At 40.1% G+C, this 22,423-nt stretch overlaps 2 protein-coding genes across 7 annotated transcripts in view; one reads left to right on the top strand and one right to left on the bottom strand.

Annotated features, from left to right (window-relative positions):
- The first annotated feature begins 287 nt into the window (after positions 1-287).
- LOC130181387 (protein FAM13A-like) lies at positions 288-20,557 on the top strand. 5 transcript variants are annotated; one of them, XM_056395571.1, is made up of 20 exons: positions 288-537; positions 1,103-1,304; positions 1,417-1,638; positions 2,491-2,671; positions 5,218-5,380; positions 5,868-5,989; positions 10,197-10,424; positions 10,657-10,729; positions 11,370-11,467; positions 12,215-12,287; positions 14,290-14,497; positions 15,352-15,601; positions 15,781-15,913; positions 16,342-16,423; positions 17,265-17,500; positions 17,742-17,825; positions 17,994-18,098; positions 18,577-18,791; positions 19,051-19,152; positions 19,608-20,557. In XM_056395571.1, exons 1-20 carry the CDS (start codon positions 514-516, stop codon positions 19,732-19,734), a joined length of 2,928 nt encoding a protein of 975 aa, XP_056251546.1. In that variant the 5' UTR covers positions 288-513; the 3' UTR covers positions 19,735-20,557. The 5 variants fall into 5 exon arrangements, with proteins under 5 accessions (XP_056251546.1, XP_056251544.1, XP_056251547.1 ...); XM_056395569.1 differs by having other exon boundaries at positions 10,657-10,780; XM_056395572.1 differs by having other exon boundaries at positions 289-537; positions 12,230-12,287.
- Positions 19,196-22,423, bottom strand: part of LOC130181388 (phytanoyl-CoA hydroxylase-interacting protein-like) — a 32,164-nt gene continuing 28,936 nt past the window's right edge. For both annotated transcript variants that reach the window (XM_056395575.1, XM_056395574.1), the window contains one exon: positions 19,196-22,091. In XM_056395575.1, coding sequence (XP_056251550.1) covers positions 21,548-22,091 — 544 coding nt within the window. In that variant the 3' untranslated portion in view covers positions 19,196-21,547. The remainder of the gene's footprint in view (positions 22,092-22,423) is intronic.

Raw genomic sequence — 22,423 nt, 5'->3', positions numbered from 1 at the left:
GTAACATATTTATCCTGGAGTTTGAACTACATTATGAATCCTAAATTAAAGGTAAATAACCTTGGGATCATATTTGTCAGAAGTAGCTGAACAAAGCTCCCATGAAAACATGAAAAACATTTCGGCCTGACAATATTCATTTGATATTCTTCTATAATAGGAAAATAAAGTAAATAGCAAATAAAGTCAGCACACATTGCGTTTAGCATCTTTTCTTTTCCTGGCAACTCCACTACAGGTCGCCATGGTTACACATTCGTCACGTGACTAGCAACATAAACAATTTTTCAGGGAGCTAACGTTAGGGTGAGAGGTATGCTAACGCTGCTCCATTTTGACAACGGTATTTCCACTTATTGCAAGCCTAAAGTTGGGATGTTAGGACCATCGAAGTAATTATTCCTCTTGCGTCGGACTTCCTGATAGTTTCAGAGAGGGGAGCAACATGTCGAGGAGGGAAAACACGTTTACGAGTGAAAAATGGAGAGCTGTCCCGGTCCGGTGAGCTGAAAAATGGGAGCATCAGTATCGCTCTGTGTAAGTTTAGCTTCGGGTAGCCGTTACTATCTTAATACATTCTTCTGTGTTTAGCTGCTAATATCGCGAGAGGCAGAGCACCTCGCTCACTGTTTTATCAAGTAGCTCCAATGGATAAATAAAGTATCTATCTATCTATCTATCTATCTATCTATCTATCTATCTATCTATCTATCTATCTATCTATCTATCTATCTATCTATCTATCTACACAAAAAAGACAACTGTTGGTTGAACAGTATTTGAAAAGTTGGTTGAACAGTATATCTTAGTTAACGTTAGCTATATGTTGTTGTCTTTACTTGTTAAATGTACATTAAATTTCATGTCGCTTTCTCGAGAAATATGCCATTAACTGTGTCCTGACTGACTGTATATTTTGAAAGCAGCTAACGTCTTCGCATCATAACATGAATCATTGAGGTCCTTGTCAAAGATCCTCAAGCAAGTGGGCACCTCTAGATCACATGAAGGAGGGTTTGACATGACAGGCATCCGCTTTTTTTTTTTAAAACATTTGATTTCTGTATTTGAGTCATCGGCTGCATGCCCTCTTTCGATGCAGAACGACCCGTCTTCAGTGAGAATCCTGAAGCCCAGCGCGAAGGTCAGCCCAGAGCTCATCGCTCCCACCCTGGTTTCAGAGCCTGAATTGGCCGCCAGGTGTGTGTTTGGTGTCGCCTTGGAAATACTGAGAGAGGAAGGACAGATGGTCTGTGGAATACCCCTTGTGTTAAGAGACATGGTGGAGTTCCTGGATAAGAATGGTAATGGAGGCACAGCCTTTTTGCTGTTTTTTCATTCATTTGTATCCTACACATCTACCGTCTGAATTCCTTCCCTCTTTCTTTCACTCGCTTTCCCGATGCAAAACAATAGGAATGCACCACAGAGGTCTGTTCCGTCTATGTAGCTCAGTTGCGCGGACCAGGCAGTTGAGACAGCAGTGGGACAGTGGAGAGAGGGTGGACCTGGAGCTTGAGGGAGATGTCCCCACTGTGGCTTCGCTCCTCAAACTCTTCCTACGGGAGCTGCCCACCCCCATAGTTCCAGAACCCCGGCGCAAACAGCTGGTTCTGAGTCTCATGGGTACTAGGAAAGGTACTTGGAAATGCTACTGGACTTTATAGTAGAGTATAATTGTATGCATAATTAAATGCGGTTATTGGTGTTATTTAGATTTGAGTATGTCAATTCTGAGCTCCATCAATTTGAAAGCTATAGTACAAGCATTAAACTGCTGAGACAGGAGATTAGCATTGTAGGGAAGCTGTCAGTCTAGGCCTGTTGTTGGCAAGCATCTGCCTGACTGAAGTGTCCCTTAGCAAGTGGCTGAATCCCTTACTGATTCAGCAGTAATAATCTTGCATTCTAGCCTGTATGTGGGAAAAGACAAGGGAAGTGAGCATGTCCCAAAGAATAACACATTCATATAGACTACAGTATAAGCTACAAGGGAGTCATTGGGTAATTTTAATAGTGTTGACCCAAGCTAAGGGGAATCAGCTGAGAGGTCTACAGTGTCTTGTGCATTCCTGAGTATAAATCTCAGTCACCTGTGCTCAATGTAGTACAGTAACAATAGACACAGCAAGGGCTTCAAATATAACTTCATCTAATGATTTTGATTTGAGTAACCAGGTAATTATTTACTCAATAAAATGCAACTAGTACTGATAAGTTAATTACTTAATTGGAACTCAAATCGTATGTTTTTTGTGTGTATTATAGTTGATTATAATGGGGCGGTTTGGTCCTCTTTTATAAGGTTGTTATTATATTCTTAGATTTTATGCTATATTTAATGTCAAAATGTGATGTGTCCAGTAATCAAACATACCAACTAATGCAATATATATTAGATTATATGCTGTATATTCCTAAATACCAAAGACTCTAGTGACTGGAGTGTATGTTAATAAATATTGTTTTGATGTTTTTGCTTATTTTCAGGATATACAGTTGACACAGAGATGAACCAGTCTCTAAGAGAAATTCTTCACCACCTCCCTGCTGACAACCTCATTATTTTGTCTTACCTCATCCACTTTTTGTCCAGAGTGGCCGCTCACAGCCAGTCAAATCACATGCCTGTGGAAAATCTGGCAACCATCTTTGGGCCTTGTATATTCCAGTAAGTTGCTGTTGTTAATGCCTCATTCAAATCCTCGCCAGTCCAGTACTAGGACGAATGGTTCCTCCAATCAAATAAGTGCAGTCTGGGTACACTCTGACATTAACCTTGAACAAACATTTAGTGACTTGTCAAAAAAAGAGTTCCCCTGTATATACATTGTAAAACTTTGGTTTCCACACTTAGTTTTGAAAAGAGATACAGCTGGAGAGATTTCTCTAAAAGTTTGGTCAAGAGTAATCTGGAGTTCAACATATGAGCGTGCAGATGGTGAAGTGAATGGTTATGGTCTCTCTTCAAGTTTGTGTTTGTCAGATCCAGATGTAGAAAAAATACTTTGTCTGTTTGTTATGAAAGCAACCTTCTAAATGTCTGGCCCAATTCATCAGCCCCAGTTGTTATGTGTCAGCTCCATTTTTCCAAAGCTGCACTACTAAGTTTGGGTGGAGTTGGGTTTGTTCCTTCAAGGAAATGGGCGTGGATTATGATTGATAACAGAACATGACACACAGAAAGACAGACAGATATTACAGAGGCCATCAGGATTTTGTCAGTTGCTTCTCATCTCCTGTTTATAGAACTCTGCTTTCTCTGTAAACAAATATATTCTCTCTAGGGGGACACACTACCATTTAGATTTGTGTTGTTTGAGTTTCTGCCATTGTGGAAAAGACTTATTTTATTGATTCAACACCCTTTCACTGTTCTCCCATCCCTTGATCTCCCAGTCTCATCTTTTGTATGTCAGTCTTGTTTTCTTCTGAAAGTTAATGGCATGTCAGTGAAATGTGGTGTTAGTCACGCTGTTCTGCATATGTGGGGAAAATGTCAGATGATTATAGCCAGAGGAAGAAGAGTTCGTCAGGGGGTGTGGAGTTGGCATCAGAGGCTTGGAAAAAGTTGGGGGTGGGTTTGGGTTGTGGTAACTTCAGAGAGTTGGAGGAAGTCCTGCAACAACAACAGAGGAAGAGAGAAAGGGTATAATTGTTTGAATGAAAATGATTATAGAATGAATGAGAGAACATGCTGCAAAAAATATTCAGTTGAACAAAGCTACTATTTAATATTGATGATGATGATGATAATGATAATAATAATAATAATAAGCTTTATTTCTATAGCACCTTTCAAAACCAAAGTTACAAGTGCTTCACAAAAGTACAGTAGTATAGTACCATACAATAGACTGTAGGGGCAAAGATAGGAAGAAAAGAGAAATAAAACAAAAATTTAAAAGAACATCATACATAAAAACAGGGAGAACAACAATAAATAAAAAGAAAGGAATAAAGGAAAAGACCCTAAAAAATATCCAAATGCCAGTGTGTACAAGTCTGTACAGTTTTTAAAAGCTTTTTAAACTGAAGCATTGACTTGTTCCACAGTGCTAAGACAGTAAAAGCATGGTTCCCTTTTACTTTAAGCTTGGACCATGAAACTTTTAACAACATGTAATTCTTAAATCTGAGGAGTATAGGTGCAGAATAGGGGGTTAAGATACAGATACAAACTGCACAAAATAGGGCTAAAGACTGAGCCTTGTAGGAACCCGTATGACGAGCATATGAAAGCAGTTGAAGAGCTAAACCCCAAGTTCCCACCCAGAGCAGAATCATATGTTCAACTTTATTTAAGGCTGCACTCAGGTCCAGCAAAATTAAGATAGTGAGATAACCAGTGTCTGCACTCATTAGGATGTTATTTCTTACTCTGAGTAGGGCTGTTTCTGTACTGTGCTTTTTTCTAAAGCCAGATTGGAATTTATTGTTTCCTGCCATTATCTCTAAAATATGCTTAGCAACTCCCTTTTCAACGGTTGACAAACATTGTAGCACATGCTCTTCCCATGCAGCATGTGTGACAAGTTCTTAAGCAATGCCCCCCCCCCCCCCCCCCCCTACATATTTGTCATCTAAGCCTATTTCTAAACCGCCACTGTATGTGTCTGTTATGTAATCCATGTGACAGGCTGCCCATTCCAATTGACTTGCCTGCCACATAAACACACATCTATTAATACTCAGATTTTTCACATTCTCTTGGCTGGGTGTATGGCTTAGGGTTACCTACCATGTATACATTGGATAAGATCTAAATAAAACCCAGAATGGGTGATGTCAACAACAACAACAACAAAACATACTACCACATACTAACTTGACAAATAACTGCTTCCAGGTTAACATGTAAGATTTGGGTCTGAGTTGGCACTTACTATTGTATTGTGAATGTTGTAACCAGAAACTCCACATATCTCTTAGAAGTTTTCAATGTAGCTTTAAAAAGCTATAAAAGCTTTTACTGCCTGTCTGTTTATTTTTGTCACTTTTGGCTGTTAGTTTTGTTTGTTATGGGAAGATTTATTTTCCTAAGTGTGATTTTAATTCACCATGCACAGTCTGACCAGTATCTTCGTTCAATGCTGTATATGCCTCCTTCCACTAGATGGAACCATTTTCCATTATGGTTGTTGCAGTACTTTTGAATACATGGTACATTGTGCATGTGAGATTGTGTTATTTTTGTCCCATCTCTTCTTTATGCAGTGTTCCTGCAGGACCCAGGATGCTAGAAGAGCAGACTATGTGTAATGGCCTGTTGCTCCATCTTCTCCTGCATCAGAAAGTTCTCCTTCCAATCCCAGCAGAGAACACACTGGCCTCCTCCTCACCCCCTCCTCCTACTCTCTCTGCTCTTTCACACTTTGAGGTGAACCATACATGTATAATTTTTTTTAAAATTCCCTTCAACAATTGTTATGTCATTAATTCAATTTCATGGTCTGTCTATATGCACATTTTGATTACATCAATATTGCAGTAAGGAATCACAGCAGTTACCAAAAAATAGAGCAATTTTATCTGTGGGCCACAGATATGCCAATCTTTGAACTCACGTATTATATACAGGTTATCTGAAGGTTGTGATGTCTTCCAGTTGCCTTGAAAAAGAAGTTGGGAGGGATTGTCAATATATTCATACTCTTTATAAATTATTAGGCCTAATTGATGAATTAGATGTCAAACGATGTCAAATTTGTGTGTAGTATGAAAAAGATTGTAAAAGGCCAAAATTTAATTTGGGGAACACAGCAGAAACCCTGTGTATAGTAAATGCAGATAATGCAAAATTGCTTTGAAGTTTTATTGTCTCTCTATTGTGGTCTGTTTTTGTTCACTCCTGTTTTTCTTGCTAGATCCGTCCCAGCAGCTGTCACTCCGAACAGAGTAGCATGGAGAGGTTGGAGGGAGAGGCCACCTCAGCCTCAGTGACCAGTGCTGTTAACCAAACAATACGGATGCAGTCTCAACTCAACAGGTACTGTTATTACCTTAGCAGCAGTAACTGTAACTGCGTAAGATAGATAGCGCTCCCTTTATGTATTGTATCTTTTCCTGGGGGAATAATTATGGCCTTTGCTTTTTTCCTGTAGCATTTCACTGTATATTTAGCATTGTTTAGTCAGTTATCAGGTTGATGGTTGTATCAAACTGTAGTTTTGTTTTGTCAGTGTCAGACAGTCCCACTTATTCTCTGGAAACTAGAGCTTTTCATTAGTGTTACACATTTTATGAGATGATCCTCCAGAAGGAAGGGAAAACCTAATCAAAGGACACCACTTCTGTTTTTGACATGACCCCTCTGTCTGGCTTGTGAAATATTTCAGTTCTTTGGGTATTTCTTGTTGTCTCACGACCTCAAGCTTACTAGAAAGCACATGAACAATCAGTAGAACATATGTGTGATCCTTCAAACTTTAACAACTGAAGTTAAAGTTCAATGGTTCAGACAAGCTTAATGAGATGTTACAAAATGAGACTACAGGTCAGTTATTCATTCATTCATTTAATAGCCTAAGGCTGACAAGTTGCAAAAAAAATTGTTACCTTTAGGGCAGGTAGCAACACTTTGTTGGCTAGAGATCAACACATGTCTACACAAGCTGTGACACCCAGTATCTGTAGTCGACAGGAAAAGGTTCTGTTGCTTGTACAGCTCACTGTCCTTTCATTCTAATGGCAAGTAAAAATAGCATCACTCTTTTGCTGCTGGAAGGACCAGAGAAGTAGAAACAATGACGAATTGGTCCTACAGACAGAATCAACATACTAAAAACCACATGCTTGTGGGGACATTTTCCCACTCAGAACGTAAATGCTACTGTGCCATTTTCTATTTTTAAATCGTTACTTTTATATGCTTTATGTTTTTTTTGCCCTCAGGCAGCATGCGACATGGCATTCACGTGCACTTACTGACTAATTTTGTGGCTGTCAGCCATGTGTGTGAATAGAGGTGTTTGTCTGGTATCTTCATTTGAGTTTGTGTGTTGAAGGGAGTTCTGCTTGACGCCAATGGAGACAAAAACATTTTCTTGTTGTGATTTTAAGCAGACAAGTGCTGTGGTTCTGTTTACTTTGTGATGAAAAAGATTTTTTGTTGCGGACTGAAGGTAAAATGAGATATGAAGGTCACAGAAATATTCAAAGGCAGCAGCCTGGCAGACAGATGTCAGACTGGCCAGCCCATAATTAACCTACTGTCACGTGTCAGTTTAAAGAGGAATCATCAGTAGATGAAGTTGTACCAGTCCAACAGGTGGAATGAAATGTGTAGTGTGTGTGTGTGTGTGTGTGTGTGTATGTGTGTGTGTGTGTGTGTGTCTTTCCCAGCTGACATGGGAGAGGGTTGGTGGCTGTCCAGGTTTCTGCATAGCAGCACACCAGCAGACACAGCCCTCTATTTATTTCCACAGCTCACATTGATGCATGACACTCGATGAAGGGACCCACCTGCCAGATGACTGTTTTCGTCCATCAGTTTGCCCTCACCCTGTTTATTAAAACCAGACACTGAGGCAATATCTCCATGTAGCCGAGAGAAAGAAAAGGTTCATCTGTGTAAAATGTGGACACACCACTTACAGATATTAGATTCTAAGCTGTAAAAATCTGTCACACCTGCTGAGGAAGAGTGCCAAGCCAGGTTTGCATGTACTCACCGCCTCTATGTGTTTGTTTTTTAGCACTCTTAGGGCAAACAAATATCAATAATTTTTCATCTAACAGCTTCTCACTCTCATCTGTTTAATAGGCAGAAGATGCTACAGCATTCCAACTGAGGGGTCCAGATTAAATAACTACAGTACATATTGGCGTATAAAAGTGCAGTTTATTTATTTATTTATTTATTTACACTGTGACAAGAGCATCCAGAACAAGTAACCACATTTCTCATGGTTCCTTTGTTACAAAATGTTTTAGGACCTTTTTCAGTTATTTGCTTCTGTACGTCTGTAGCCTGGGATTTGTCACTGTCGCTATTGTGCTTTCTCTAAAAATGTCTGCCGTTTGCATGCTGTTCCGTCTGGCCATGTCTGAACCCCTATGCTTCCCACTAACGTCACAGTCCATATTGATTCTAGTCTAATTATACCAGCAAAGGATTTGATTTAATTTTCTGTCTCTTACCATTTACACAAGATAATATTCCAAAATTTTTGATTTAGTTCCAACAGACAGACAGAGGGTTTTTCAGTCAGTCATTTATGAATGTTCCTTTCATATCAGTCATTTCACACATTCCTAAAATAATGAGGTCTTGATTTGTAGGTCAAGAAATATATTTGATATATTTGTTGGTAGATAACACATGAATAATGTCTATGTCGGCTTGTTTTTTTTTTAAATTCAGTGTTGAACTTCACAGCAGTAACTCTGATTGTGCATATCAGTCAGAGTTTAAACTGATGTGTTTGAGTGTGAATGTATGTAGCTCCATGCACCGTTGTATTTATTTACCAATTTGTGTGTGTGCTTTCTTGTCTCTTCCTCTCTGGCCTACTTCCACCTATATAACAGATATAGAACTGGTATTCTTGACCCCAAATATGAGTATGTGCTGCTCTATGTGACTTTATATCTGTGCCTGCGTGTAGTAGTGTGTTTGTCTGTGGGCATGGGTAATTGAAAGGGGTGGGTCAGCTCTCTGCCTCCGGGTGTCACTTGTGTGGTTGACTATCTTGTACTTATCATCTGTGCTCTCTTTTCTTTATGTCTTTGGCTTTCTCCGTCCCTCTAAAGCAGCAAGCTGTTCACTGTTACATGTAATTCGTATGTTAGACTGCTGTGAGTTTAGGCGTTTCAGGAAAGGATGTTTTCTTGTCTCATCTGCTTCAGCATCAGTGACAACAACCATGGGTCTACAGTTCTCCACAAGTGAGTGAGCTCATGCCAGGCAGGCAGTTGCTTTGCAGCAGGGGTCAATAATGCATAAAACTATTCTTAGCATGCTGGTATCTACCAACAAAGAAATGTGTGGTTTGACTAATTTGTGCATCTTAGAATTTGATGATCAGAGTTTGTTTTTGCCACTTTTGACAGCGTTTGTTGAGATGAAGGATGTTTGAGGAAGGGAAACTTGAAGCAAAGAAGTATTTAATGTTGATAATGCTGCCTGCTGTCTGCTCGGATCATTCTTTGACTCATATCCTAAGCAACAATCATTAGTTTCTGATGCTGTATGTTACAGTTCTAGGGTCATACGCCACTTTAAGCAAGTACGTGACTGTTGGGCTGTTTTTGGTTCACATCGCGGCAAATTGTTGGTGCTTGTTTTTGCTGGGAGCAGCTCATTAGAGCTTCATGAGACATGTTGTAGTGAACCTTTTGATTAAGCACTGCTGATTCATGACCTGCTGAATGTTTGTTTGCCAGACTACCTGCTGTAGAGGCAGCAAAGTATTTGTTTTATATTCTGCTGCTTCAGTTGGGATTTTTATTCTCTCCCCACCGTCTTCAAGTCTATCTATCAGTATTGTTTTGTCATAAGAAAAGTTCCTTGCGATTCTTGATGTCCAGCCTACTACCTCATTCCATTTTCACTGTAATCTCTCTCATCTCTCTTCCTTTTGGCTGTTTTGAACTTTTTGATAACACTTTCTCATTAGGCACCCTTTATGAAGGGTTTATAAATTTGAACATGTTGTATTGTGAATTTTATTAATAGTCAATAAATCTTTTACTAATGCTTTATAAAGCAGAAATGAACCATGAATAAAAAATTAACTTTAGCTTGGCAGTTTGTGAAAAATCTTTTTGCCTGGTAATTATCCTCCTCCTGTATGACATTTCTTTGTCACATTTGACATTGTTTTTACGTAGCCCTATTGTTCTTCAGGAAGACCTCTACAATGGACGGTTCAACAAAAGTCTTCTGGATGAAAGGCCACTGAGCATCTGGAACAAAATCCATTTATTAACAATTTATCAACTTATTTTAAGTGTCATGAATTATTGTGAGAGCCCTATTAATGATGTTATCAACATTTGTAACCACAGAATAGTAGTTCTTATTTATGTGTTATTACTGAACTACAGAAAAAAAACCTAAGTGAGTGATTTATTAACTATTAGAAAGTAATTAATAACTTATAAACACTAATAAAGGATTCCCTTAGAAAGTGTATTTTCCTTTCTCCTCTTCTCCTCCAGGCCTCACTCTCTGTGTCTCTGTCTCTCCATAGTCCTGACACACTGGCGTGCGAAGGTTGTGAAACCAGCTCTGACGTCAGTGCTGACATTCAGAAACTGATTTCAGACCAGGAGGTTTTGGAGGAGAAAGGTGAAAGTACGAAGGCAGGCCGTTTGCTCTCCTGCCCCACTGACCCAGGGCCAGAGCAGCATCTGCACCAGAGTGGACCGTCTCCAAAGGTCCAAGTGAAGCCACTGGAATTGTTGTATACCACACATGGGTGAGTGTCTTTCCTGTTTGTGTTCTCTTTTCTCACACACAGATGATATCTTCCCCTCAAATGTTAGGCAGCAGCAAATGTCACAAATGTTACCCACATCATTTTCAGAAGAAACATTTGACCCTTTATTCTTCCCATCTGCCTTTCTCAAAACCCAAATGTACAATAAGTTTTCATAGATACAACATTTTGGAATTGTGTAACTCCTCTAAAGGTCAATGTTATTCTTCAGCAACAGGACCTTTTCACAGATGACACCGTTCACCTCCATATCAACGGAGAAAGAGGAGACAGAAGTAGACGAGGTACGGGATAGAAGTACACCTTCCTCAGCCATCAATGATGTCTGCTTAATGGTGTGCATTATTGATTTTTTCTTATTTTTTTAGCTCTAATATTCTTTGATTCTTGTTTTTTTCTTTTCAGGTGAAATTTTTATTTCTTTTTCTCTACCTTTGTTGAGCCCATTAAACTGGGCCTTAGGCACTAACATCTCTAGCTGTGAATATCATTCAGAAACAACTATTTATATGGTCTTTCACAATTATCTCCACATCTACACTGTTGCCCATAAAGTTGGAACAATTTTGTTTTCAGACACAATCCTCTGTTTATTCCTATTTAAATGCATCAGTAATCACTTTTGACCAGGTGCAATGATTACATTATGTGTCCCAATTACCCAGGTGAAATGAAGTAAATCACATTGTCACAATCATTTCATGGAAAGAGGTAAAAAATATTTTATTCCAGCTTTATGAGCAACAGTGTATAGAAATGTGGTTAATACAATACAGTACAGACAGCTGCTTCCTCCCACATATGCTGAAAGATACATTTGCTAGAGTGTTATTATACTAATTATAATTATACTTATGATTTTTAAAGTGGAAAATCTTTTAGCACATAAGAAGGTGTTATGACATGGATTAAATTGTTTTTCAGGCTTCCACAGATGCAGGGCAGACATCATCTATTTCAGACCGCTGCATGGCGAATGAATCACAGAGAAAAACCCAAATGCAGAGGCAGCACGCAGAGAGGTGAGAGGAAAGCTGCGCATTAAGACTACAAATATGTTGTTGCAGTTGTGTTTTTCTCCTTTGTTTCTGCTTTGTACTGCTTTCATAACAGCAAACATTTGTTCTTAGTTCTTGTCATATAGCATTTAAATAACAAAAATCAAAGAGATGTGCTGCTGTGAAAGGGGGTGTGGTAGTAATTTTGGAGCCGTTACAGTGTATCAGATTTAATTTTATCTGATCGTTCTGGATGTTACAGTTGTTTTTGACATCCTCCACTCATGTACTTGGTTTCTCAGTTCAGCTCATCTCTCAGCCCTGCAGTCAGTTGGGAAGTGGGTTATCAGAGCAGTGTGCTGCTCACAGTCATGGTTTTGATATGATTCCAGTCCAAATAACACTGACTGCCACAGGGGCTCACGTGGAGCAGACCAACCAGCTAGCTATATTAGGTTGACCTAGCATGGTGGCCCGCTGACTTTTTGTTTGCCTCCAGAGAGCCGCAGGACAGTTCATCTCAGTTATGCCTCATTAGTGTCAGACATGAATAAGCAATAACCTTAATGGCAGAGCCAGATGACTGTCTGGCCCGAAAGCTACATAGAGCACTGGCAGACCTGCCTGTGAGCAGATTTGATACATTATTGATCATAAATACTGACAGAGCACAATGTGTATTGGAGTCACATGGACTGTGATTTTACCAGAAGGAAAATACTATATTTTACTATCATTTAATGTGATTTTATTGTATTTGCCTGTTGACAGAATTTTATTTTTCAGTCCACTATGCTGCACAGAGTACAAGACAGAAGACAAAATCAAAGCATCTGAATGGAAGGTAAATAAACCTTTGTTAAGCCTATGGTTTCCATCTTCAAATAATTTCCACAAGCAACTACTTAAATTCTTGTCAGTGAGGATCATCCTGTGATAGTCAGGTTTGAGTGTTTGTAGACAGAGTTGGTAGCATAGCTGAGCAGATTTTCAGTAATGACACCAGGCATACAAAGGGGTTACAATATCCGTAATGATAGATGGTTTTGTTTAGCAGTGGCTAAAAATAGACACACAAAACGCCCTCTTTAATCTTGAGGGACATGCAGCTGCCTGATGATGATGGCAATGACTACAATGGTAACTGCTTTCCAATCTGGGGAAATTAGTTAAATTTGAAAATATATTGGTGTTGACGTTTGTTAAATAAATTATTCAAATAGTTATCTCGTGAAAAAGATTAAAGGAAATAAATGAATTATGTCTCCATATCTGTCACTGTAACCTACATTTTTGCGTGTGCATGTGTGACACACTGGTATTTGTCATTAAGTGGCCTTTGGGAATGAGACATCAGTTTGTATGCTGTCTGTTCCTTCAGGGGATAAAAGGAGGAAGAGGAGGAGGAGAAAGATATAATGGTTCTCCTGACAATGATTACAGAGGCAGGAACAACAGCTGTGACGCAAGTTCTCCTTCCCCTCAGTGTTTTTAGGTACACAAATTCACACTTTTTTTAGGTTGAGGGTATCTATGACAACAGGAGCGCTGATACCTCCAGTGATTGTGTGTTTGTGCGCCTTTGTGTATATGTGCACACCTGCGTGTGTATTGCTAGGTGTGAGCTTGCCTGCCTGTGGGTGTTTTGCTTCAGTTATACCGGCCTCACTCCTTTCCGTCCCTTCCATCCGTCCTCCTCCCAGTGACGCACAAAGTGTTTCTTTTTTTATGAATGAACAGCCGAGGAGGGTGAGAAAGGAGAAGCCGATCCTTTATCTGCTGCTGCTGCTGCTGCTGCTGTGGATGATGATGCTGAAAGTGATGTCAGAGCGCCTAAATGAACAAAAATAAACAGCCCAAAACCAATCTGCTTGATAGTCCAACCCCCTCACTGAGCTCAGGGTGTTTTTGGTCCAGCTCAACTACAAACCTTTTTTTTTTCACTCTGCATAGCACCATCAGAATTCATTGCATATACACCCACTTACACACACCTACACTCATACTGAGCCAAACAGCTACGTGACTTTGTGCACCTCCATCACATAGACTCCTTAGCTCAGTCTGACAACGTTGCCTTGGAAACGCCTCGTCATATACAGTACCTCTCTCCTCCCTTGCACACACACCCACACCACACGCACCGACATGAGTGGTATTCCCGCCGACTCCCTTCCTCCGTGCATGATGAATAATCTATGTGGAGGCAGTTCAGCAGCTGAAGTGCCGGGAATGCCAGTCAGAAAGAAAACCATGTGGATATAGGGATTCTCTTCGAGGGCCTGCTATATTCTCATACACTCACACACCCACAAACACGCGGTTCAGTGGATCTGGAAATCAAAGCGATACTTTTAAATGGAAAGTACGTTTTTCATCAGGGATCCCACGCTGGATGCTGATGCAAATTAGAAATCAGATTCACTGACTGACAAAAGTCAGTGGGAGTCACGTCTAGCTGGTTGAATGCCTGGCTGGCTGACTAGCTTCTAGCTGCACAGAGACCTGAGGAGAGCTACAGCAGAGGAAAGACAGTTTTTTTAATGACCATTTTTGAAAAGGAGCCTGCTTATAGAGCTGTATTCTGCCTTTTGACTCATACCTTTCTCAGGAGGACAAGGCATCCACTCATTACACTTCATCCTGCAACTCTTTTCCCAACCAAGCTTCAGCCCCAGAGTATTTCTTTTCATCGGAGCGAGTAAAATGGTTTTACAGGACTTTTCAAGATTCCTGATCAGCATGTGAAATGCTGAAGACTCCCTCCAAGCAAACTACGACACATCTTACTGACTTCTCCTGAACCCGCTTGTCTGCCTGAAGCCATGTTCTGCTTTTGTTTCCAGAGCCCCTCCCTCAAGTTACAAGTCCTGGAGGCTGACTTGGGACCCTCACCAGCACAGGTAGACCCCCAAGTTGGGGACAACTTACTTGCCCAGCAACAGCCTCTTTCTACTGAACAGCAGAGCCTGTATTTGACCCACAAGCTGTTCCTCCACTTGCCACCATCACCACCTGCTCAGGATAATCACACGGTCCACTCATCACAGCCTGGTAAGACATTGGCAATGACATCCTGATACAATGAACTGATAATATTCAAGTTCCTGAATTTCCAGTGTTCCAGTGTTGCACTATGGGGCAAAGAGAAAACTTATGTAAAAGTTGCATAGTTGATGTAAAATAGCACATTGCCAGTGATTTAATTTATCTACTTTTGTCACAAATTTATTGTGCTGTTCAAAGCATAGTGGAGTGCTTGAGGGGATCACATTGGAAATCAAACCCATGCAAGAGCCACACCATACATACTGTATTAGCATCTTTATTTATAGTATCTACTTCATCATCTGTTTTCATTCAGAGCATCTTCCTAGCTGCTGAAATTCCTTTGGTGCAAGTAAAACAACAGTCAGTAAAGCTTTACAGCGAGCTATGAGCTCATCATTTCCCAGAGCTGGTTGTGTCTTTTCTTGATAAGTTGAGTAACAGCATACCAAGGTACAGTGCTCTTGCATCACTGTAGAGCTGCCTGTGGTATTAATTGGTACATATAATGTATCATGTTTTTGATATCAAGACACTAATGTAGATTTATTTCTTACTGTCCTTTATTTTCATGTTTTTATCCTGGGTAAGACTGCAAGAACCATATGGATTATAACTGTTAAATGTGCTGTTATTTGTAATAGACAGACCAAAAAAAGTTATTCCCAGGAAAGATATCACATATGAGTAGCTTGATTAGGAAAGAGCTATTTGTCGTTCTTTCATTCTCCCTCTTGTTTTCTATCCTCCCCTCTCTATCCCTTCTCTCCCATCTCTCATGTTGTCCCATCTATCCTAACAAAAAGTCAAAATTAATATAGATTTCAGTTAATATTTTGTCCTTGCTAACTCTCTTACAGTACATACGCCGTCCCCTCCTTCATCAGAGTCCAGTCCTGTCCTCTCCACTATCACTCTTTCTACGGAAATTAAAGGAGATGATACCCCGTCGAGCCCAACAGGCCCTAACACCAGCACGCTACTCTCTCGTTTTACAACGACTGACTGCCCGGTTCCCTCCCCGCGCTGCCCCAACCTCAGCCACAGCCTGCGGTACAACTTAGACCCCGATACAGCTCCTTCTCCACCCTGTTCACAGCACATACGCATGTAAGACGACAGTTTTCTCACTAACTTTATTCAGAAATAGTGGCTCACAGATATGATCAGGTCTACATTTTTATGTTCTTGATGCACTGTTGGACCTGGTTCAGAGTCATTATTTCATAGTAAGGCATTAATGTGCATAATGTCAAGATTGGAACTGATGTGTACTTTTCTGTCTTCAGGACTCGCTGCCGCATCCATACGGAGCCAGATGAGGGCTCTGTGTCCATCTCAATGCTCAACAGACACATCCACTCCCTAAGGAAGAGGATCAGACATTTTGAGGAGTGTTTTGAACAGGAGAAGCACTATAAGGTGTGGAAGGAAGGCAGACAGCTGGATTCCGTTGAGTCATTATTGGACTTGAAGTTATTTCCTTAGAGTGTAAAACCCTATTGTTGTCTTTCTCCAAAACAAATAACCAGAGCTCTCAGAGCAATGGAAGGGCTCAATTTTTCTTATTTTCTTCAGTGCATGCCTGACTGGGTGTGTTAATGTTTTAGTTCTAAACTGATGCTGCTGATGCTAACCACAAACATTATACTAGAGTCAATTACTCCCTCTACTGGTGTATTGGAAAAATTACAGTTACTGTTACACAATCAACTGGTTAATAGGGTTGCTGCAGCACACAGGATATTGGTAAACCTGGACGCCAGCTAGACCCAGAATACGGGACCAAGTACTGCAAAAGACACTCCCTGTTCTGTTCATGATGAGACTTTGTTATTAATGTTTTTCAGCCAGCCCATAATGACAAGACAGCCCACCCAGAGGTTGCCAGACTAATGAAGGAGCTCATCAAGAGTCGCAAGCAGCTTAAAGGTCAGTTACAAAACCATGGAGACACAGTCAAACACATGTATTACTGATTGCAGTGGTGCAAGAAGTATTAATATCTTTTCTCAAGTAAAAGTACAAATACAACAATGTAAAAATATTCCCATTGAAGTAAAAGACCTGCATTTAAAATCCTTCTTAATTAAAAGAAGATATTGTCAGCTACATGTACTTAAAGTATCAAAAGTAAAACTACTCATTCTGCAAAAAAATGGCCCCTGTGATTGATGTGTTATAATACTTGACATTATTTGATTGTTTATAATGATGCCTCAGTGAGTAAGTACCATTTCTTTGTTGTAGCTGGTCGAAGTGGAGCTAGTTTGAACTATTTCATTAACAGGTAGTTTAGCTGAGTGGTTCCCAACCTAGGCGTCCGGCCCAAGGGGTGTGTATGAACGGATATTCTATAATCTTTGCTTTTTTGTGAAAATAAAAAAACCCTCAGGTGGTTTAAATAAAGGAGAATTCACTCTTTGCTGGAAATGTATTGTATTTTATAAGCTTATCATATGTTTTTAATGTAAAATCTTAATCTGAAAAGGATCTACAGCAGTCAAATTCATGTAGCTGAGTAAAAAGTACAATATTTGCCTCTGAAATGTAGTGGAGTAGAAGTATAAAGTTGTGGTCCCTGAATGATTGCAACAATACCAACATGTACATAATTCATTGTCAAGGAAACTTATAGCAACTTGATGAAAGCCACTTTTTACCTGTAAACATGGAAAATACATTTCATGTTTACACAGAGTCCATATTTTAGATATACAGGGTCAATGTTGTCATGTCGTCATATTTTTCTGAACTGCCATCCTCCCTTTAGAGCTAAAGCTGAGACAGTCAGAAGAAGGGGGGCTGAGAGGACAGGGACGTTTTAACCCACCAGCTGAAACACGAAGGGCCAACATAGACCAGAGAGAGGCAGCGCTAACAGGAACGGAGCTGCAGCAAATTAACAACAACAGCAACACCAAGCCAAATGTGGAGGAAACGGTCAACATTATAACCAACAGACTGAAGGAAAGACGGCGAGAGCTGGGACTGCCTGACGATATTAAGGTTGGTATTGTAGAAATGCCTTCACCACACACAGAAATGCTGTTATAAAAGTTTAGTGGCCAGATTCCCTGGGTTTATATACTTGCTACATGAAAACACAAAAACAGAGCAATATAATAATTTATGAAATTTGTTGGCCAGACTGATGAGAATCAGAATCAGAATCAGAATACTTTATTGATCCCCAGGGGGAAAGTAAATGATTATTTGTTAACGATTTTCCCTTTGCCTACATGTGCAGGAGATGACCCATTACCAGATGACTATGGAGAAGACTAGCATGCAGAAGTGTTTGCTCCACTTTGAGAGTCTGCACGGCCGACCGGTAAGACCAGCCTGGCTGTGTTTCTTAGTTTATGGCTCCCTTGAGTAGTTTTTTTTTTTTTTTTCTCTATGTCCGGACATAATTGGTTTCTCTTTCTTTCTATTTGTATATTACCACCAGTAACAAAGTGGTTTCTGTTTGTGTTTCTTTCTATCTGTATGTCCTCAGAGTACCAGGCAAGAGCGGACTCTGATGAAACCTTTTTACAATCGTTACCGTCTTCTCAAGCAGCTCCTGCTTTTCTCTGCTGCCTCAACACTCATTACGACCATTGTGAGTAACCATCTAATACTGAATACTGAATTTTGAAAAAGAGAGGGTTGTCTTGTAGAGAAGGAAGAGATCTCTACACAAACCCTCTGTATTTCACCAATGAAGAAAAAACTGACAGTGGCTTCTGAGGCCAATGCAGAAGAGTGTTATTCTACTGCCATCTAGTGGTCAGATATAAGAGCTACATCAAATTATTGCAAAAAACTTGACAATAATTTGATCACAGGACAGATACCTCTGAAACTAATATTCTGGATTAGTTGGTGTTGTTCAACATTTCCAGATCTCGCTGTTCTTTGACTACACAGCACTAATTAATCAAACAAAAGGCTGGACAAACTGTATTCAGGTCAATAAAGGCTTGACAAGTAATGCTGCTCTCTGCTCTTGTATGGGTCACTTCATCTTTTTTGTCAAGTGTTTACTTTGACAGAAAACTGATCCCTGTGTGTGTGTGTGTGTGTGTGGGTGTGCATAGGAAGAAGAGGAGGGCCCAGATGAAGGGTGTCCCAAACAGCAAAGCCCCAGGCCGCAGCAACTTTGGCTGAAACCTCCCAGGTGTGTGTCCCCAGATGAGTCGCTGCATCTATCTTCCATGGAAATGCCTGAAACACCTCTGGTGTCCCCGCTGGAGGAGGTGAAGGATTTCCAGCCGCAGATCATCTCCATGGCAACATTACATGAAGCTTCCAGGTATAGTTTGTGCATGTATGTAGCATCAACAGGTGTACAGTAGATTTCCAGTTTATTTTACCTCTCAGAATTAACTGTTGAATCAAATGATCTTGTCATTTTTGTATCAATTATAGTACTGTATCTTTTACCATTAGCTGGAAGTTCACATTTATTTTGCTTTAACCTAATTGTTATTACAGTTACAGTTAATTTGAGTTCACAGATGAATAGACAATTTAAACGATAATTGAAATTGTTTGACTCTTTCTTCATACAGACAAGAATTACTGGATCACCTCCGGATGGCTCGATTAGAGAAGCGAAGGCTTCACAAAGCACTAAGAGAGTTTGAAGACCATTTCTACACACAGACTGGCAGGTAAAGGTTACACACACAAATAACATACACAGCACATCCAAACTACTTGGCTTTTTGAATTTTATTTTGTCTTTTAATAAACTTGGAACATTTGGTTTTCAACAATGCCTTGTGAAAAACAAAGAAAAAACATCCACAAAAGAAATTCCATCATAATGGTACGACAGTGTAATGCACACTCACGTAACGTTAATACAGCACAGAGAGCTCAGGAAAGGGACGAAGAGATAGAAGACATTTGCTCTGAACTGTACACATCCTTGTACTGTACATGTTAGTCCTCCAAAGTAAATACAGTAAGAGTTTGATTACAATACACACTGTACAAAGCTATCTGAGTAAGGCAACATAGGGACTATCAACGAGTTATGGAAGCTGCTGCAGGTTGTTTTGAAACTACAAAAAGAAGCTTTGCCTTTTGTTTGCATCTTCTTTCCTCCGTATATTTTTAACAGGGCTTGTCAGAAGGAGGACCGTGGACCAATGGCAGAGGAGTACTGCCAGTATAAGACCCTCAAAGCGAAGGTCCGCTTACTGGAGGCCCTGCTCAGTAAACAACAGGACTCAACCAAGACCAGTTGAGTTAACTCACAGTGGGACTTTTATCTAACCTAACAAGACTCAATCATATCTTTAAAAAATCAGGATGATGAGTCTGGTCTTTTTTCATGCCATGCTCATTATGTGGATGCACTTGTTGATGGAAGTTGGTGATGATCTGACTGAAATGCTGGGCAACTGCGGAGTTTTTTTAGTCCACAAAACACGTTCCATGTCATTCATATGACGTATCTTATTATAAACCTGATGTAGCAAGTGTATGTTATGTAGCATTAATCTGTGTCAAAGATGAAGAGCTGTAACAACTTGGTGTTAGTTACATATTAGTAATTTAAATACTGTATGCATATTATGGCACTTTGCTTTTTTCCTCGCCAAAATACAATTTTTGGACAGCTTTGTCCATAGTTAATGTGGAAACTGCATTTTTAAAAAGTGCTATCTTGGCAAAAATGTGTAAGCTTATATGCAATCAGTGAGACAATCCTGTAGTTTTTGTGCATGTCAGTTTTTTAATCCTGAATTGTGCTATGATATGCATTAAGAATTTCATGGTTGATCTGAATCGTGACCATTCAATTTACATGTTCACCTTGGAAAATATGTGAATGTTGGTGAACTTTGGCATTGTAGTGCAAGTTATATCTGCTGTTGAACTTGTCTTTATCCCCCCATTTTGCCTATATTAAGTTAATTCCCACTAAATGCCGTTGTTGACAATGATCAGAGCTTTTGACATTGTGCACTTCTGGTCTATATAATTTTCTATATATATATACATATATATATATATGAATGTATCAATAAAAATAAATATTTTTTCACATTTATTCTGCTAAACACAGTTTATGGTTCTACTTTCTTTCCACTGACTACAATAAAATAAGAGCGAATGTTGCAGAAATGGTTGCTATGGTAGAGGTACTGACAGCTTTCATACTCATGCTGTACAGAACTGCATCATGCTTTTTTTTTTTTTTTTTTAAAGGTTAACAAGTTAATGGGTAATTCACACTTGGTCATCAGAGACTTAGTGAGTACACATTTTAGAGGTTGTTGCATTAGTACGGTTTAGATTCCACAGCGGTTTTCTGTCTGGTTTTTAACACCTTTGGTATGAAGAAAGATGACTATTGATGCTGCAGCCCTAGGAAATTGTAGTACCAGTCTGTGCCACTAGTAGGAGGTAAAAAGAAGTCTGATTTTTATCTACTGTGGAATAAGAACAAAACATTTCTAGAAAGACAAACAGTCAAAGAAACTGGAAACAACAAAATGCTTGTCCACACAGACCGTGGACACTCGATCAACAGCATATCAATAATAACAAGGCAAAGGTCATTAATAAAAATGGGACAATAGATTAAATTAAAAAAACAGGAAATTGAAAAGAAGCAGCCCATGTTTTGTAGTACAGTTTAAAGGGTTTGGTCAGTACGCCAGTGTTGACTTGGGTCAAGGGTGGATGGATGAATTTGTGTTGTTGGTGTCCCAGGTTTAGATTTCTCAGCTGGCGGTCCCTTATGTGGATATATTAAGTATGTTTTAATGTATGTTTTCAACATTTAAGGTAACCCTTCTAAGATGAGGAAATAATGGTGCAGGTGTCAGAGTGTGTGTACCTTCCTTTATTTTTCTCCACTCTTCTTTGGGAATGTTGGTCTCATGAGAGTACAGAGCGGTGTCAGAGATATGTTGGTGTGCATGTCTGGGAGCCTACTAAATCTGCTGCTTCATGCATGTGTTGGTCTGCTTCTTCAGTACATGGGTGTTCCTGTGTATAGAGGTCAGTCACCTCTAGTCCTTCCCTTCCTCTCCTACAATCTGCTGTTTCTTAGCGTCCCACACTGATGTTGCAGGTCTTGCAGCTGGGGTCCTTCTTAGCATTTACTGTGGACATACTCATCAGCTGGTGCCCGCTGATCTCAGCCACAGTGCCCAGTGCCAGGTCTACAGGCTCTGTGTAGATCACCTCCAGGATGACGTCCTGAGCGTGATGAAAGACGAGACCTCCATCACCCTCTTCATCCTGCTTGCAGGTAAGGAAACGGTTGTTGCTGATGTCGAGTGCAGGAAGCCGCTGCTTACAGAACTCGTCACCTCTGGAGCCCTTTGGTGCGAGGACCAGAATAACATAGTGGTATGCTGTATACATGCAGTAGAAGTCTCCAAAGTACAGGTTGGTGTCAGGGTTGAAGAATGCGTCAGCCCGAACCTCAAAGCGGTGGCGGCCATAAGGGGAGTCCTGCGGAGGCTTGCCTGTGTTGAACTCTGTGTTGCAGCTGAAGAAAATGCCCTCCAGCTTGCCACTGATGGGTGAGCCATGGCTGCCACTGTTGTCCTTCACTGATGGCAGCATTCGGTTCCCCTGCACCTCCCTGGAATTTAGATGAAAGAGAACAAAATAGGCTGTGAACGACCAGCAGCCATGTAATCGGTTTCCCTTTAGGGCCAATCAGTAACAAGCTACACATTGTTTTAATCTGTCCAATCTCTCAGTCTCAGCCAATCAAAATAATTTTGGAATAGCTGGAAAGCAGAGGCATCACTTTATCAATTTTATTTAAAATATCATGAGACAGTGTGACACATGGTCTGAATGTGTGAGATGCAGCCTGAGTCTCATAACACAATGAACAGAGATAACTCTGAATGGAATGCAGATTTAGTTTCACTATTTCTGGAGCTGTAATCACATTAGCATATTGAG

The sequence above is a fragment of the Seriola aureovittata genome, chromosome 14 (genome assembly GCF_021018895.1).
Source record: "Seriola aureovittata isolate HTS-2021-v1 ecotype China chromosome 14, ASM2101889v1, whole genome shotgun sequence".
Classification (NCBI taxonomy): Eukaryota; Metazoa; Chordata; class Actinopteri; order Carangiformes; family Carangidae; genus Seriola; species Seriola aureovittata.
The sequence above is the reverse complement of the archived record's forward strand: the minus strand, read 5'-3'. Positions and strand labels throughout refer to the sequence as shown.